Below are 18,658 nucleotides of genomic sequence, written 5' to 3' on the forward strand. Positions count from 1 at the left end.
CCTAAGTCATGTCCCTGCCTAGGGAATAGCTGAATGGCCCTCCCTGGCACCTGCAAGTAGCTAATCCATGAAAACTTTGCCGTCTTCAGAGCTGAAAGAGCAGCAGAGGAGAAGCATGAAATACACACGGTTATTATTTTTAAAACTAGAGAAAAAGAACAGGGAAAACAAGTGGCTGATGGAATGTACTCAGCTTAATACTACAGCTAGGCAGCAGGTAAGTATTTTGACTAAACATTTCCTCACTTCTAAAAAGAAAAATCACTTAAAAGCCACAAAACCATCATGATATAACATTGAAAAATCAGTAATGTAATCTATATTCCTTAAGAACAACTATACACTTGTCACAAATGAATACTTTTTATTGATATTCTAGAATTATATGCTGCTAGGATAAGAAGAAACTTTTTTACCTTTCCGTGAGCATTTCATGAGGTGTGGTTCATGGATATAGCTTCTCTCTCTCTCTCTCTCTCTCTCTCTCTCTCTCTCTCTCTCTCATTCCAGTTGTCCAGAAAATGGATGACACCACTGGGACCAGCCAAGAAAGTCAAGACATAATTTTTTGGCAAGTTGTAATCACGAACAACAACACATCAACTGAGGACAGAGGAGAATTAAGAAAAGCAGTTAATTTAAACTCAACCCATGTTTCAAAACTTGTTGTAAAGAGTGAGGATTATTCAGAAATGAGGCCTGAGATGTTCAGCATTTGTCAGAATGTGCTCCTCCCGCGTGAAGCTGATGAGATGCGTGCTGGAGGAGAACCTGGTGCCTACAGTGTCACCGGGAAATCCCTCCGATGGTGTGAGAATCTTAGTCAGCATCACGAGGTTCAGACTTGGCCGCAGCCATTTGAATATAGTGGACAAGGGAGAGCTTTCAACAGGGAGGAAGTATTCTTTGCACATGAGAGAGTTCAAATGAGAGAGACTTTCTACAAATATAACGAATATGGGATGGGCTGTGATGAGTCAGCTCTCATTGGTGGGGAGGCAACTCACATAGGAAAGGAAGCTTTCTATGAAATGTCTAATTTCACTGATCATCAGGAAACACATGCAGGAGAGAAACTCTATGACTACATTAAGTGTGAGGAACCTTTGGTTAGCAAATCAGATCTTAAAATAAATCAGGCATATACAGGGAAAAAGCCTTATGACTGGAACCAGTGTGAGAAATCTTTCAATTGTAAACCAGGCCTTACTCTGCATCACAGAATTCATACAGGGGAAAAGCCCTATGGGTACACTGAATGTGTGAAAGCTTTCTACCAGAAACCAATCCTCACTATGCTTCCAAGAACTCACACAGGGGAAAAACCCTATGAATGTGATGAATGTGGAAAAACCTTTTGCCAGAAGTCAAACCTCAGAAAACATCAAAGAATTCACACAGGTGAGAAACCATATGAATGTAATGAATGTGGAAAAACCTTTTTCTGGAAGTCAGACCTCACTATGCATCAGAGAACGCACACAGGGGAAAAACCCTATAAATGTGATGAATGTGGAAAAACCTTTTGCCGGAAGTCAAGCCTCAGGAAACATCAAAGAATTCACACAGGTGAGAAACCATATGAATGTAAGGAATGTAGGAAAACTTTCTCTTACAAGTCATATCTCACTCAGCATCAAGGAACTCACACAGGGGAGAAAGGATACGAATGTGAGAAATGTTGGAAATCATTCTACCACAAGTCTCAGCTCATTATGCATCAGAGAATTCACACAGGGGAAAAACCCTATCAGTGTAACGAATGTGGAAAAACGTTCTGCAGGAAGTCCAGCCTCAGCATACATCAGCACACTCACACAGGGGAAAAACCCTATGAATGTGAGGAATGTGGAAAAACCTTTTACCTGAAGTCAGTCCTCACTGTGCACCAGAGAATTCATAAAGGGGAAAAGCGCTATGCATGTAATGAGTGTGGGAAAGCCTTTTATTGGAAGTCACACCTCATTGTACATTACAGAACGCACGCAGTGGAAAATCCCTATGAATGGAATGAATACAGGAAAGCCTACCAGATGTCAGTCCTTGGTATTCATCAGAATACTAACACAGGGGAAAAACCTTATGAATGTAATGAATGTGGAAAAACCTTCTGCAGGAAGGGCGACCTCACTATGCATCACAGAACTCACACAGGGGAAAAAGCTTACAAATGTAATGAGTGTGGGAAAACATTTTACCGAAAGTCAGACCTCATCATACATTTGAGAACTCACACAGGGGAAAAACCTTATGAATGTAATGCATGTGGAAAAGGCTTTTACCGGAAGTCACACCTCATCAGGCATCAGAGGACTCAAATAGGAGGAAAACTCTATGAATGTAATGAGTGTGCAAAAACCTTTTGCCAGAAGTCAAACCTCAGGACACATCAGAGAACTCACACAGGTGCGAAAACATACGACTGCCTCGAATGTGGAAAGGCTTTTTGTCGGAAGTCACACCTCAGCAAACATCAGAATATTCACAGAAGAGAAGCACTATGAATGCAGGAAACACAAGTCAAGCCTTGACAAACATCACACGGAAGAGACACCGTACGACTGTAATGAATGTGGAAAAACTTTTGCCAGAAACCATGCAAGGGAGTAACCCTGAATGGCAGAGACTGGCTATGTGTTCTTCAAATTCTGCTCTCTGTTGGACATGCAGTGTTCATTCTCATCTTCCCCTTACTGTGGATAGGACCATATAACTAAGCTCTTGCTTTCACATACAAATTTGGAGAAGAAATAAACATCCACTCCAAAACACCATCTTCATCATTTACTAATTTGTGATTTGGAGTGGCTGCTTTTTCTCTGCCCATCATTCCTTCCTCGTGTTATTCTGATACAGACCAGTTGTGTGGCCACAGGGGCATCATATGACTCAGGTGGCAGTCATAATGCTGTGCATACAGCCCTGCATGGTGAGTGTTTTGTCCAGGGTGGGGTGTGAGTTTCTGCTGACTTCTGAAATCCTGACAATCACAGACTTGCTGGTGTGTGGATCTGCGGCTGCCTGTACTATCAGGAAGAAGAGAAGCTGTGAGCAGAGTCCTGGCAGCCCAACGTTCAGGAAGTCTTCAGTGACTGATGTGCCAGGACTTAGGTTGTTCTGTTGTTCCAGTTACACTCTGTGGAGGTGAATTACTCTTTGTCAGTGAGTACTGACTAGACTGAATTTATAAGACCTGTTTGTCTCCTTTTTTATTTACTGAGCTATCTTCAGGCAGTCTTACATAAATACAGTCATGTCTAATAGTGTAGTTGCTGTATGTCCCTTTTGCCATCATTTTGATCTTTAGTTTTATTTGAAATCAGTAAACTTCCTCATCTCTGAAGGCCTTTCTGATTTCTGGTTGGTTTTACATTCATCTTTGGTCTTGGCACATACTCAGGATGGCACCGTCCACCAGGTGTAGCCATTTCAGGTACCCAGGCTGAGGTGATAGCTGCTCTGTGTGCAGCTACTCCTGTCCTGTCCTCCACTAATACCCACTGGAGATAGCCCGATGAGCCCTGGCCATGCCCCCTTGGTGTCTCCCAGATGCTAGTCAGTCACAAGATGCAGCCCTTAAATATCAGAGTGCATACAGAGTTGCAGGAAAATAAATGATTGTGTGTAATTTGGCAAGACAAAGCCAAATAGCTGTGTTTCTTCTAACCGGAGTTGACTTTGAGGCAAAAACATTTTAAGAGAGAAAAAATCTATACTGAAAATATTCAGTCAGTCTGGGTTATATAACAGTTCTAAAAAATGTTTCTCACAACTCAGCATGATAAAGTAAAATTTAGCCAACTTAAAGGAGTAGAAAATGGGTCATCATAGACCGTCGTCTTTACTGAGTTCAGAAAGGGAGTGAAGTGTAGAAAATAAAGGTAAGAAACAGGGGAAACTGAAGCAGTAAACAGATGTGGAAATCCCCATTGTCAATGTAGTGACACTGGAAGCAGAAAGCCCCAGTTGACTTTCACTGCTGTTTTCTACCAAGCCAGGAAAATACCAGCCAGCAGCACGGCAGACATCCTATGGTGCAGGAGATGTTGACTTCTGAGCTGGAGGAATCCTGGGCAGCGCCTCAGTTGTCAGGTTCTTCAAGACGCAGAAGAGCTGCGAGACCCATGCAGCCTGCTGACCTAGCAGTGGCCCCACTTCAAAGCCTCTTTCCAGTAGAGGAGCCCCCTGGAGTCTGTGGTAACCCCTTCACTGCCCCCAGAGACTCCTGTGGGAAGCCGTCTCCAAGGAGACAGAAGGGGGAGGGAGGAGGTTTGCCTTAGAGTCTGTCTGGAGCTGAGATCTCAAGGAAGGACATCAGTGAGTGGATCTGCAAATCCCAGGAATGAGGTCAGGAGGATGGAGTGAGTGGCTAGGGGTGATGGCACCCGCCATGTACTCAGCATGGGTTGTAGGGACTCAGGCCTCGTGTCCTGTCCAGAGTGTGAATTTTGCTGCTGTATCCTAATGCAGAGCAGCTTCAGTTGTACACAGCTCAGCTAGTGCAGGGGCCAAAGGAGCTCCTTTTTTTGCTGCTTGCTGTGGTGTGTGCAACTGCTTGTGCCGGAGTGGGGTCATGGGTCACTTGGATCCTCCTACCCTCCTTGCCCACCGTGCATATGGCTTCCATCTGGGCACCTAGTGTTGCCACTTGGTCTCAGGATGAGGATTGGAGGTAAATTTGCTAATGATGTTGTATGCTGGGTGGGGAGTAGTACAGTCCTTTGTCTCTTACCTAGGTCTCTAGTATCCTTCCAGCATCCATGAGGTCCAAGCAGGTTCATTGTAAGCAGGGAATAGCCTAGACTGCACAGTTCCTGACCAAGATGGAGCAAGCCTGGCCTGAAGCCACTGGACGAGAGCAAGTAGGTGATGAAGGCTGACATAACTGCTGGGCTCAGTGTGGAGTTGACCTGCACCGCAGGCATAGTGCCACTGTCCCAGGGGATATGTGGTCCAGAGAGGGCTGGAGCACTGAGTCCAGGAGAGACTCTGAGGGGTGTGGCTGGGTACAGAGCTTGTGGGGTCTTGGTGGGCAGGGAGGTCACTGTCCACTTGGCCACCACCCCACCCCCATGTGTCTGTCAGGCCAGCAGGAGGGAGCACTGCACCATCATTTCTCTGCAGTTTTCTGTTCTAGTCTGTATTTCCTTCTTTCTCTTTGTTTTGGGTTTAGTTCTCCTTTGTATAGTTTCTTAAGATCGAAGGTTAGCTTATTAAACTCAGATCTTCATTTCAAAATGCAGATATTTATAGTGATAAATTTCCCTCTGGCACATTTTAAGTCCACCCCATTAGTTCTTGTATGTTGTATTTTCATTGTCAGTCATCTCATCACTTTTCCTAATATCTTTTAGGGCTTCTGTTACCCACTGGACGTTTCAGAGTATGTTTATTTTCTACACATTTGTCTTTCTGTTGTTGATGGTAGTTTAAATCCATTATGGCCAGAGCACATACTTTGTATGATTTCATTCTTTTTCAACTTAGTCTGTTTTACAATCAGAGCAAATGGTCCTTTCTGGATAGTGTTCCATATCCAGTTGAGCACAGTGTATGCGTGATAGAAACAGGAATACAGATATTTCTGTTAAGTTGCTGTAACGTTCAAATCTTCTGTATCCTTGTCAGTCTTTGACTTAATCTCTCCATTATGAAACTTAGGGTGTTGATATGTTTGAGTATTGTGTTGAAAATCTACTTGTCCCTTAATTTCTATCTTTCATTTCCTTTTGAGCTCTTTTGTTATGTACCTGTGTCAATATTGTTGTCCAGGTTGATTAACCCCTTCGTTACTATAAAATGTCTCTTCTTGTCTCTCTTTTTTTTCTAAAGATTTATTTTACTTATTTGAAAGACAGAGTTACAGAGAGGTAAACACAGAAAGAGAGGTCTTCCATTCACTGGTTCATTCCCCAGATGGACGCAACAGCCAGAGCTGTGCTTATCCGAAGCCAGGAGCCAGGAGTTTCCTCTGGGTTTCCCACGAGGGTGCAGGACCCCAAGGACTTGGGCGATACTCCACTGCTATCCCAGGCCATTGCAGAGAGCTGGATTAGAAGAGGAGCAGCTGGGACTAGAGCCAGCGCCTACATGGGATGCCGGCACTTCAGGCCAGGGCCCTAACCTGCTGCGCCACAGCACACAGCGCCGGCCCCCTCCTTATATCTAGTAGCACTTTTTGTTCTAACTTCTGTTGTGTCTGTTATTTGGAAGGTGAAGCCAGTTTATCAAGCTCTCTTAGAGTTCTTTTACATAGTATATATTTTTGTCATCTTTTAGCCTTAACTCTTTTGTATCTTTGAATTTAATGTTTTTTTTTTTCTTGGTGAGAATTTGTTGCACTGGTTGACACCACTGGCTTTTTGCCTCCTTTGTCAGAATGCCTGCATTCAAAGTCTGACTCTGCTCTCCAGTGCAGCTTCCTGATACGTGTACCCTAGGAGGCAGCAGGTAATGGCTCAAGTCATTTCACCCATATGTGAAACCCAGCTTGAGTGCTGGGCTCTTGGCTCTGCCCCAGCTGTTACAGGCATTTGTGTAGTAAACCAGCAGATGGACAATCTCTGTCTCTGTCTCTACCTTTCAAATGGATAAAAATAGTTTCTCCTGTATAGCATATGTGTAATTCAATCTTATTTTTTAATCATAGGACAGTCTACCTTTAAAACTTTTTTTAATTTTCAGTTTCTTTGCCAGATAATAGTTGTATATATTTATGGGGTAAAATGTGATGTTTTGATTAATGTATACATTGTAGAGTGATCAAATCAGACTAACATATCTGTCACCTCATGTACTTACAATTTCTTTGTGATGAGAACATCTAACGTCTTCTCTCGGGGAGTGGACATGTGTGGCAGCAAGTAGGGCAGAACCTGGGATGTACACATCCCCTGTCAGTCTCTGGGGTTAGTCCTGGCTCCACTTCTACTCCAGCTTTCTGCTCAGATAACATCTGATGGTTCAAGTGGCCTCCACGTGGGAGACCTGGAGTGAGTTCAGGGCTCTTGTTCCCATCAGCTTTCTCCTTACACACTTCTCCCACCCTTTGCTAGCTGCCATTCTCTCTTCTGTGAAATTTGACTTTTTCAGAGTCCACATGTGAGATCATACAGTGTTTGTCTTTCTGTGCCTCACTTATGTTACTTAACATAATCTGTTTATTTGTGTTGTTGCAAGTGACAGGATTTCCTTTTCATAAAATGTATGTTTATTTTGATCTACTTGAAAGGCAAAGTCACAGTGACAGATCTTCCGTCTGCTGGTTTACTTGCACACTGCAGCCAAGGTTGCGCTAGGCTGAAGCCAGGAGCCTCGAACCCCACCATGGGTCGCCCATGGTAAGAGAGGCCAGTGCCCTTGAGCCGCCATCTGTTGCCTTCCAGGATGCATTAGCAGGCAGTTGGATCAAAAGTGGAACAGCTGGGAATCAAATCTGTACTCCAGTGTTGGGGGGTGGGCAGCATCCCAAGTAGCAGCTTAACCAGGTAGCTGTACCACAAACCCTGTACCAGAATTTTTGTTCTTTCACAGGGTGAAGAGAATTCCATTTTATTTATCCATTGGTTGTGCATTGGTACTTTCTATATCATAACTGTTATTAATACTGCTGTAATGAACATGGGAGTACAGACATCTGTTTGACATACTGATTTGAATTCATTTGAGTATATATACCTAAATGTGGGATTGTTTGATCCTATGGTAGTTCTATTTTTAGTTTTTTGAGGAGTCTTGTATTATTTTGAACTAGCTGTGCTAATTTACATTCCCACCAGCAGTGTTCAGGAGTCACTTTTCTCCATGTCCTCATTAACACTTGCTGTCTTTCATTTTTTTTTTAATAGTAGCCATTCTGACAGGTGTGAGGTGATAACTCATTGTTGTTTTAATTGGTGTTTTTACTGTGGCTGGTGCCGTGGTGCACTTGGTTAATCCTCCACCTGCAGCATCGGCATCCCATATGGGTGCCGGTTCTAGTCCCAGTTGCTCCTCTTCTGGTCCAGCTCTCTGCTGTGGCCTGGGAGGGCAGTTGAGGGTGGCCCAAGTGCTTGGGCCCCTGCACCCACATGGGAGACCAGGAGGAGGCACCTGGCTCCTGGGTTCGGATTGGCGCAGCTCTGGCCGTTGCAGCCATTTGGGGAATGAACTGATGGAGGGAAGACCTTTCTGTCTCTGTCTCTCTCTCTCTCTGTAACTCTACCTGTCAAATAAATAAATAAAATCTTAAAAAAAAATTTGGTGTTTTTACTGATGATTGTAACGTTGAGGGTTTTTTTTCACATATCTGTTGGCAATGTATATCTTTTCTTAGAAATGTCTATTCAGGTCCTTTGCCCACTTTTTAATAGTGATATTTGATTTTTTGTTATTAAGTAATTTGAGTCCTTTATTTTGGATATTATTCCCTAAACAGTTATATGACTTAATATTTTTTTTCCAATGTGGGGGTTGTCTCTTCACTCAGTTGTTTTCTTTGCTGGACAAAATCTTTTCAGTGTCATGAAATCCTATTGATATATATATATATATATATATATATATTTTTTTTTTTTAAGGTGTATTTGAAAGGCAGAGTTATAGAGGCAGAAGCAGAGAGAGTGATATATAGAGTCTTTCATCTGCTGGTTCACTCCCCAAATGACCACAGTGGCTGGAGCTGAGCCAATCCGAAGCCAGGAGCCAGGAGCTTCTTCTGGGTCTCCCACACAAATGCAGGGGCCCAAGCACTTGTGCCATCTTGTACTGCTTTCCCAGGTAATAGCAGAGAGCTGGAACAGAAGTGGGGCAGCCAGGACTAGAACCAGTGCCATATGGGATGCCGGCACTGCAGGCAGTGGCTTTATCGCTCAGCCCCAGCCCCACCCATTGATTTATTTTTGCTTTTTTTGTCTGTACTTTGTGGGTCACATCCAACAAATCCTTTTTTAAGACCAATGTCATAGACATCCTCCACTGCCTTCCCAGGCCACAGCAGAGCTGGACTGGAAGAGGAGCAACCGGGACTAGAACCTGGTGCCCATATGGGATGCCAGCGCCACAGGTGGAGGATTAACCAAGTGAGCCACAGCGCCAGCCCCGTATCAATGTTTTATAGTTGTAAGTATACAGATCATTTACCTCCTTGGTCAGATTTGCTGCAAAGTTTTTTTTTTTTTTTAATTTAAATTTAAATTTATTTGAGAGGGGTGGGTCTGTGGTACAGCAGGTTAAACTGCTGCTTGGGACACCTGGGTCCCATATCAGAGTGCATGGGATCAAATACTGCCTTCAGTTCCAATCCAGCTCCCTGGTAATATGCACCCTCGGAAGCAGATGACGGCCCTGCCCCAGCTGTTTCAGGCATCTGCAGAGCAAACCAGCAGAAGGAAGCACTTGCTCTCTTGTTTTCTGTCTCTCTGCCTTTCAATAAATAAAAGCAAGCTTAAAAATATCTGTTAGAGAAAGGAAGGCCCCAGTCCATTGGTTTGTGCCTCAGATGCCCACAGTGGCCAAAAATGGGAGCCAGGGACCCAGTCACTGCTGCCAACCAGAGTCTAGATTAGCGAGAAGCTGAAGTCTGGAGGCAAAGCCAGGCACCGAACCCCAGTACTCTGTTGTGGGGTGTGGGTGTCTCAACTGGGGCTCCTCTGATTACAAGGCTAAACATCCACCCTAGTTGGCTTTTTTTTTCTTTTGCTATTGTAAATGAGATTTTGTTCTTGAAAAAAAGTTTTCAGAATGTTGTTAGTTTTAAAGAGATTGTGCAAGGCTGGCGCCGCGGCTCAATAGGCTAATCCTCTGCCTGCGGCACCGGCACCCTGGGTTCTAGTCCCGGTCGGGGTGCCGGATTCTGTCCTGGTTGCTCCTCTTCCAGTCCAGCTCTCTGCTGTGGCCCAGGAGTGCAGTGGGGGATGGCCCAGGTACTTGCCGCGTGGGAGGCCAGGAGAAGCACCTGGCTCCTGACTTCAGATCAGCGCGGTGGCCATTGGAGGGTGAACCAATGGCAAAAAGGAAGACCTTTCTCTCTGTCTCCCTCTACTGTCCACTCTGCCTGTCCAAAAAAAAAAAAAAATATTGTGTGGACTTAGATATTTTGATTTGATTTTTGTAATCTCCAACTTTACTGAATTTGGTTTTAAGGGGTTTTTTTTGAATGGAGTCATTAGGGCTTTCTGTGTCATCTGCACACAGAGAATTTGACTTCTTTCTTATCTACATTCCATCATTTTTTTCTTACCTATGGTCTACTCAGAAGTTTCAGAATAGAATACAGAAGTGCTAAGAATGGACATCCTTTTGTTCTGGAACTTAGTGGAAAATGTTCAGCTTTTCACTGCTGACTGTGGTGTTAGCTGTGGTCTTGGCATGTATGATCTTTATTTTATTGAGGTATATTTCTTCTGTAATTAGATTGCTGGGAGTTTTTATCATGACTTTTGCCAAATCCTTTTTCTGAATCTGTTGAGCTGACAATGATTTTTATCTTTTGTTTTGTTACTTTGCCTATGTTGAGCAGTCTTTGCATCCCAGGGATAGATCTCACTTAATCAATGTAAATAATTATTTTAATGTATTGTTGAGCATGGTCTGCTAAAAATTTTTTTGAGTACCTTTGCATTGTATTCACCTGAAACAATTGCCTATAGTTCTTCTCTTCTCTTCTCTTCTCTTCTCTTCTCTTCTCTTCTCTTCTCTTCTCTTCTTATCTGATTTTGGTAACAGGGTGATGATGGCTTCATAAAAGAAGTTTGGAAGTGTTCTTTCTTCAGCTTTTTAGAAGCCTTTGAGGATGGTATTATTTTTCTAAATCTATGGGAACATCCAGCCTTGGACCTATCTGGCCTTTGGTTTTCTTTGATCAGCAGCTTTTTTATAACTGATTTAATCTCCTTAGCCATAACTGGTCTGTTAATATTTAGCATGATTTGATCTTGGTGGGCTGTTGTTAGTAGAAATTTAGCCTTCTAGGTTATTATTTTTATTGGTTTATAATTCATAATTTTTAGGATCTTTTGTTCTTTGTTATAAGTTGTAATGTCTCTTTTATTTCTGATTTTATTTGGGTTTTCTGTCCTTTAATTAGCCTAGCTAAGAGCTTTTCAATTTTGTTTAGCTTTTTTTTTTTTTTTTAAACAGGCAGAGTGGACAGTAGAGGGAGACAGAGAGAAAGGTCTTCCTTTTTGCCATTGGTTCACCCTCCAATGGCCACTGCGGTAGGTGCACTGTGGCCGGCGCACCGCGCTGTTCCGATGGCAGGAGCCAGGTGCTTATCCTGGTCTCCCATGGGGTGCAGGGCCCAAGAACTTGGGCTATCCTCCACTGCACTCCCTGGCCACAGCAGAGAGCTGGCCTGGAAGAGGGGCAACCGGGACAGGATCGGTGCCCCGACCGGGACTAGAACCCAGTGTGCTGGCTCCACAAGGTGGAGGATTAGCCTACTGAGCTGCGGTGCCAGCCAATTTTGTCTAGCTTTTAACAAAAACAACTTTAGTATCATTGATGTTTCTATTTTCTAGTCTCTTTTTTTTTATAAATTTTTTTTAATTTTTGAGATGGGGGAGAGAGAGAGAGAAACAGAGATCTCCTATATGCTGACTCAGGCCTCACTTGCTCACAAAATCCAGGGCTGGCCTAGGTCAAAGCCAGGACCCAAGAACCAAATCCATGTTTCCCACGTGGGTGGCAGGAACCCAAGTACGTGAGTCATCAGCTGGTGCCTCCCAGGGTGTGCGTTAGCAGAAAGCTATGAGCCGGAGCAGATCTAGGACTCAAATCCAGGCACTTCAGTATGAGAAGTGGGCATCCGCACTGTGCCAGATACCCACCCCTATTGTCCATTTTTGTAAGCCAGCTTTAATCTTTGTTATTTCTTTCCTTCTGCTAACTCTTGGTTTAACTTGTTCTTTTCTATTTTTGTTTTTTTTTTTTCTTTTCTGTTTTTAATTCCCTGAGTAGTAATATTAGGCTATCAGATTGTTTATTTGAGACTTTTTTTTTTTTTTTTTGACAGGCAGAGTTAGAGAGACAGAGAGAGAGAAAGGTCTTCCTTCCATTGGTTCACCCCCCAAATGGCTGCTACAGCCGGCGCGCTGTGCCGATCCGAAGCCAGGAGCCGGGTGCTTCCTCCTGGTCTCCCATGCAGGTGCAGAGCTCAAGCACTTGGCCATCCTCCACTGCCTTCCCGGGCCACAGCAGAGAGCTGGACTGGAAGAGGAGCAACCGGGACAGAATCTGGTGCCCCGACCGGGACTAGAACCCAGGGTGCCAGCGCTGCAGGTGGAGGACTAGCCAAGTGAGCCACAGTGCCGACCTGAGACCTTTTTTGATACAGGATACTGTAAGCCTTCATAAAACTGCTTTTGATGCATTCTGTAAGTCTGTGTGTTCTTTCACGTGTCTCAGTGTATTTTGTAACGTGGTTTTTTTTTGTTGTTGTTCTTATTTGGCCCAATAGTTGTTGAGGAGCTTACTGTTCAATTTCTACATATTGTGAATTTTCCACGACTCTTCCTGGAACTGATTTCTATTTTCATACCACTGTGGTTTGAAAAGGTACTTGATATGATTGCCGTTTTCTTAAATTTGTTAGACTAGTGTTGGGGCTAAGATAGATGTGATCTATCCTGGAGGATACTCCATGTATACTTGAGATGAATTACATATACAATTCTGTGTATGTCCGTTAGGACCATTTGATGTAATGGATAGTTCAAGTCTGATGTTCTCTTACTGATTTTCTTTCTGAATGATCTCTTGTTGACAGTGGAGCACTTAAATCCTTACCCTTAGTGTGTTGGCATCTATGTCTTCCTTTAGATCTCTTAACATATGATTTATATATTTAGGTGCTTTGAAGTTGGGCACATACTTGTATTTTTTACATCCTCTTGATGAACTGACACCTTTAGTGCTATATACTGACCTTTCTTATCTCTGTTTCACAATTTTTGACCTAAAGTTGATTTTTTTTGGTTTGTACTCTTTGCTCTTTTTTGCCTTTATTTTGCATTGAATGTATCTTCATCCCTTCACTTTCAATCTGTGAGTGTCTTTTAAGGTGAGGTGAGTTGAGTCTTATGTTTTTAATCTATTCAGCCATTCTGTGCCTTTTATTTGGAAAATTCAAGCCATTTACATTTGAGATAATTATTGATAGGGCAGAACTTCCTAGTGAGCTTTTGTTAATTGTTTGTGACTGATTTGTAGATACTTTGCAGTTTGATTGTTGTCTGCAGCGTCATGCTTTGAATCTTCCTTTTTTATTTCTTGTGTTTCTTACAAGGGTATTACAAAGAGTTTATTAGAGATAAAAGATAAGTTTATTTGGGTACAAAAAATTTTAAGATATCTGTATAGCTTTTTCATATTACATATTTTCCATGAATGTTTTGCAGATTCCCCGTATTACATGCTTTTGCTTTGTGGTTACCCCTCAGGCTTGTATGAAGCCTCTTATAACATGCATCTAAGCTGATAACCCTAATTTTCATTGTATGTAGAAGCTACTTTTACTCTTCCTCCTGCATATTTTTTTTTTATGTCAGCATTTTACCCTTTTACAAATTGTACCCTTTAGAAAATATTGTAGCTATCATAGTTTTTAGTTTTTTGTCTTTTAATCTTTTTCCTAGAGATAGACTTGACTTGGCCACCACTGTTAGAGTCGTCGTGATTTCAGTTTAACGGTGAACTGACTGTTGCTGATGTGCTTGGTACTTCAATACGTTTTCACTTATTTTTTAATTTTTATTTTTTAATTTTTTTTTTTGACAGGCAGAGTGGACAGTGAGAGAGAGACAGAGAGAAAGGTCTTCCTTTTGCCGTTGGTTCACCCTCCAATGGCCACCGCGGTAGCGCGCTGCGGCCAGCGCACTGCGCTGATCTGATGGCAGGAGCCAGGTGCTTATCCTGGTCTCCCATGGGGTGCAGGGCCCAAGAACTTGGGCCATCCTCCACTGCACTCCCTGGCCACAGCAGAGAGCTGGCCTGGAAGAGGGGCAACCGGGACAGGATCGGTGCCCCGACTGGGACTAGAACCCAGTGTGCCGGCGCTGCAAGGTGGAGGATTAGCCTACTGAGCCACGGCGCCGGCCCTCAATATGTTTTCACTTATTAGCATCCTCTTCCTTCTGCTTAAAGAGTGTTTTTATAATACAGATCTAGTGGCGATAACTACCTTCATCCTTTATTTAACAAGTCATTGTCTAGTCTCCATTTTTTTTAAAGATTTATTTATTTATTTAAAAGAGTTGAAGGGAGGGAGGTCTTCTGTCAGCTGGTTCACATCCCAGATGGCTGCAATGGCCCAGGGCTGGGCCTTGCCAGAGCCAGGAGTCAGGAGCTTCTTCCAGGTCTCCCACGTGGGTGCAGGGGACCAAGCACTCGGGCCAGCTTCTGCTGTTATTCCCAGGTGCTTTAGCAGGAAGCTGGATCAGAAGTGGAGCAGCCGGGACACAAACTGGTGCCCATGTAGGATGCTGGCATTGCAGATGGCGGCTTATCCTGCTGCACCACAATGCTGGCCCCTACTCTTTATTTTTTACATATAGGATAAGTGGGTATAGTATTCTTGTTTGGCATTTTTTTGGTTTGCTTTCAGGACTTTCTGGCCTATAAAATTTTTGCTGAAAATATGTTGATAGTGACATGTGGCATGAATCCATTAAACTGTCTTCACTTTATAATTCTCATCTTTTTGCTTTTCAGTTTTGGTACTTCCCAGGAGCTGATGTTCAAGTTCACTGGTTCTGTCTCTTACTTGATCGAGTCTGCTATTGAGCTTTGTAGTTGGGTTCTTTGGCTTGGTTGTTAGTTTGGTATATTTTCTCCCTTGACATTCTCAGTCTGTTCTTACATTGCTTACCTGATCTGCGAACCTCTTAATGACCGTTAGTTGAACTTCTGTTTGGGTAAATCACATATCTCCACTACAGTAATACTGGATTCTGATTTATCTAGTTCTTACACTGGGAAGACATTTCTCTGTTTCTTCTTTCTCCTTGACTTCCTGTGTTGGTTTCTGCACATTAGGTAAGATAACTGCCCCTCCAGTCTTCATCAGACTGGTCTTGTATGGGAGAAGAATCTCACCAATTTAGCCAGAGCTTCTAAGCTGTCACTCAAGTTTGTGTTTTTGTTTTGTTTTTTTTTTTTTTTTGACAGGCAGAGTGGACAGTGAGAGAGAGAGACAGAGAGAAAGGTCTTCCTTTTGCCGTTGGTTCACCCTCCAATGGCCGCCGCGGTAGCGCGCTGCGGCCGGCGCACCGCGCTGTTCCGATGGCAGGAGCCAGGTGCTTATCCTGGTCTCCCATGGGGTGCAGAGCCCAAACACTTGGGCTATCCTCCACTGCACTCCCTGGCCACAGCAGAGAGCTGACCTGGAAGAGGGGCAACCGGGACAGGATCGGTGCCCCGACCGGGACTAGAACCCGGTGTGCCGGCGCCGCAAGGCGGAGGATTAGCCTGTTGAGCCACGGCGCCGGCCTAGTTTGTGTTTTTGTAAAGTGCTCTCTGTTTCTGTGCCTCTGAGTGACTAGTGTGTAAGACATTTCTTCAGTACCCAAAGACACAAAGTTAGAAGCCAGCTCCTGGATGTAGCTGGTAAGCTTGGGGTATTCGATATGTGTTCTTATTTTCTTATTCCTTCTATCCTCTATCCTCTGTGACTCTGTGACCTTTTTTTTTTTTTTTTTTTTTTTTTTGACAGGCAGAGTTAGAGAGAGAGAGAGAGAGAGAAAGGTCTTCCTTCCTTTGGTTCACTCCCCAAATGGCTGCCACGACTGGTGCAGTGCGCTACACCGATCCAAAGCCAGGAGCCAGGTGCTTCTCCTGGTCTCCCATGCGGGTGCAGGGCCCAAGCACTTGGGCCATCCTTCACTGCCCTCCTGTGCCACAGCAGAGAGCTGGATTGGAAGAGGAGCAACCGGGACAGAATCCAGCGCCCCAACCGGGACTAGAACCCAGGGTGCCGGCGCTGCAGGCAGAGGACTGGCCAAGTGAGCTGTGGCATCAACCTCTGTGACCTTTTTTTTTTTTTTTTTTTTTTTAAATGTTTATTTGAAAGGCAAAGAGATAGAATTACCTTCCATCTGCCGCTTCACTCCCCAAATGCCTGTAAGCCAGGAGCCAGGATTTCCATCTAGGTCTCCCACATGAGTGGCAGGACCTTAATACTTGGGCCATCACTCACTGCCTTCCCAGGCACATTAAGAGGAAGCTGAACCAGAAGCAGAAGAGTTGAGACACAGGGAACACTCCAGTGTGGGACATGGGTGTCTGCAGCAGTGCCACACTGCCTGCCCCTCACTGTGAGGTTAAGAGTGGGCAATTTATCTCCCGCTGTCTCTTCAGTCATCTTGGGAGAGGATCTGTGGCAATTGCTTGCCCTTGCATTCATCCTGGGGAGGTGGCCACTGAAAGTGAGCTCCCTGTATGTCCTGCTTAGTTAATGGTGGTCTGAGGAGACCCAGGAAGGCAGCGCTCCTTCATTTCCTGAGATGGAGTTGAGGAGGCAGTCCCTTGGAGGGAGCTAAGTCACGGCACCTGGGTGGATTTGTTACTGCAGCAAGCTGGGAAGGAAGTCTTGGGAAGTGGGAAGTGTCTGTCTAGGCTGCTTGAGGTCTACTGTGTTCTGCCCTGTGAACTCCTTGATGCAAGTTAGAAGCCAGCTGTCTACTGCATACTGGAAGAGTGCCGTAACCCCCTTCTGGAAGGGTGATAGGGAGCTGTGCTTTTTTTAGCCCCTGCTCTGCACTTCTGTGGATGGTAGCCCCTGAAATTTCTTGCACACTCATTTAAAAGCACCTTTTTGTCCTGCGATCTGGGGAGATTCACACTTGCCAGTTTCCTCTGACCCCAGAGCCTAGGATGCCATCTCTTGCGTGGAAACAAATTCCAGACAGCTGATGCACAGACAAACTCCTTCCAGGAGAAATTACCTCTGTGGCACTCTAGGGTAGAGGTCCTGGAATGTGTGAGCTCAGGCTACCAGGCCCCACTGTTTGGCTCATTGACTTCTGACGCAGGTCAGACACCTTCCAGAGACAAACTTGGACCTCTGAGTTTGACCTCGTAGCTGCCCTGGTCCTGGACTGTGAAGCCCCTCTCAGTACCTGCGTGACACTATAACGCTGCCACTTTGCCCTGTGGTCCAGGAGGCCTGTGCACGTCCCTTCTGCCTTCAAAGCTGGGTGGGTGAAGAGCCAGACGTGAGGAATATTAGAGTTAGGGTGCTGTATGCATGCTGCCAACCTCCTGTCTTCAGGGTAATGCTGGATGTTGGGATTTCCTTTCCGAATATTTGGCACAGTGCTTGGGGCAAGCAAGTGTGACTCAGCTTTTGCTACTGTTCAGTGTGGATATTTTCTTAGTTGCCTGGGACATAGGTGTCTCTCACCTTGTGACTTTCAGAAACCATTGAAACATGAATAGATGTATATTTGGTGCATCTGTGAGTGGAAGAGAATCAGGAGCCACCTCTCCCACCCCAGTGTCGATATCACCCCCCCCCCATAGCTGCCCTTTAACTGCGTTGATTAATCATTCACATTTACTGTTATTTCTGACGTAGCTGGATTGATGGCTGCCTCTCGCTGACACTCTCTTCATCCACATGGGCTGGTCCGTGGATATTGTTCATGTGCCGATCCTTGGTCTTCATCTGTTGCAATGTTATGGTCTCATATGTTCCTGTCAGGTAACAGTTGTTAATTGCTCTCATAATGCACAAGTTTCTTGATTAATTTCAATTAGATGAAGAATCTTCAACAAGTTTTTAAAAATGTGTATTATGAGAAAACTATGTATGGGTTTCAAGAGTTTGGCACCAAATAAACTTAATTACTTTCATATTCCATGAAATTTTTGAAGTGCTCTTGAATATATAACCATCCAGATGAATTCTAGAATATTGTATTTGAATCCCATTAAAATGTTTATGGGATAATACTGTATTTATAGATTAATTTGGGGAAATGTGATACCTTTGTAATAGTGTTTTCTTATCTGCACTCATCTGTAATTCAGTCTTTTTGTGTCCCTCTGTAAACTTATTTTCTCATAGAATCTCCACTTTTTTAAAAGAAAAAAATGCATGTGTGAAATATCACCTGCATATGGCATTTGTATGAAACTTGCTTGGTGTTTCGTACTATTTATTAAACTGGACATGCAAGACCTACAATGGGACTCATCCCTAGAAATGCTGCCCTGCACATTCTCATTTGTCTCTTGCTAATGTTCCTCCTCTTCCGCTTGCTCCCTGGGTTTCAGCTGCTTAGACTGCCATGGGTGTGGGTACCTGCCTGTGTTATGATACACGTGTGCTGGCATTTCTTGAAGTCCATGCCTGTGGTGTTGATGTGTCATGTGTTTTCAACAGCCAGTTTACCCAGATAGATAGAATAGACACCAGTGTCAGTACTTGACAGCTAAATGATTCCATGTCTTCATCAAACACGCCTAATTTGTCTATCTGAGGTGGTTTTAGTTTGCATTTCTGAATATGTTGATCACATTTCATATGATTGCTAAGCAATTAGAAATCGAGGTGGGGCAGGCATTTGGTGCAGCAGTTACACTGCTGCCTGGGATGCCCGCATCCCACATTAAAGTGTCTGGTTCAAGTTCCAGCTTCCCTGGGCGGCAACCAATGAGGGCTCAGGCACTTGTGTCCCTG

General features: G+C 44.1%; 2 protein-coding genes across 7 annotated transcripts in view; both read left to right on the plus strand.

The window, feature by feature from the left end:
• Window positions 1–18,151, plus strand: part of LOC133754979 (zinc finger protein 717-like) — a 29,936-nt gene extending 11,785 nt beyond the window's left edge. The window contains exons 5-6 of one of the 4 annotated variants that reach the window (XM_062185304.1): window positions 8,968–9,099; window positions 17,552–18,151. In XM_062185304.1, coding sequence (XP_062041288.1) covers window positions 8,968–9,099; window positions 17,552–17,577 — 158 coding nt within the window. In that variant the 3' untranslated portion in view covers window positions 17,578–18,151. Of the gene's footprint in view, window positions 1–89; window positions 218–510; window positions 3,988–8,967; window positions 9,100–17,551 lie in introns of those variants that run through there. The other 3 variants (XM_062185303.1, XM_062185305.1, XM_062185302.1) reach the window with 3 other exon arrangements.
• The window catches only part of LOC133754980 (neuroblastoma breakpoint family member 6-like), a 54,445-nt gene continuing 40,606 nt past the window's right edge, over window positions 4,820–18,658 (plus strand). For all 3 annotated transcript variants that reach the window (XM_062185306.1, XM_062185309.1, XM_062185307.1), the window contains exon 1: window positions 4,820–4,862. The gene's annotated coding sequence lies outside the window, so the exon portion shown is untranslated. The remainder of the gene's footprint in view (window positions 4,863–18,658) is intronic.

This window comes from Lepus europaeus, unplaced genomic scaffold (assembly GCF_033115175.1).
Source record: "Lepus europaeus isolate LE1 unplaced genomic scaffold, mLepTim1.pri SCAFFOLD_364, whole genome shotgun sequence".
In the NCBI taxonomy this organism is placed as follows: Eukaryota; Metazoa; Chordata; class Mammalia; order Lagomorpha; family Leporidae; genus Lepus; species Lepus europaeus.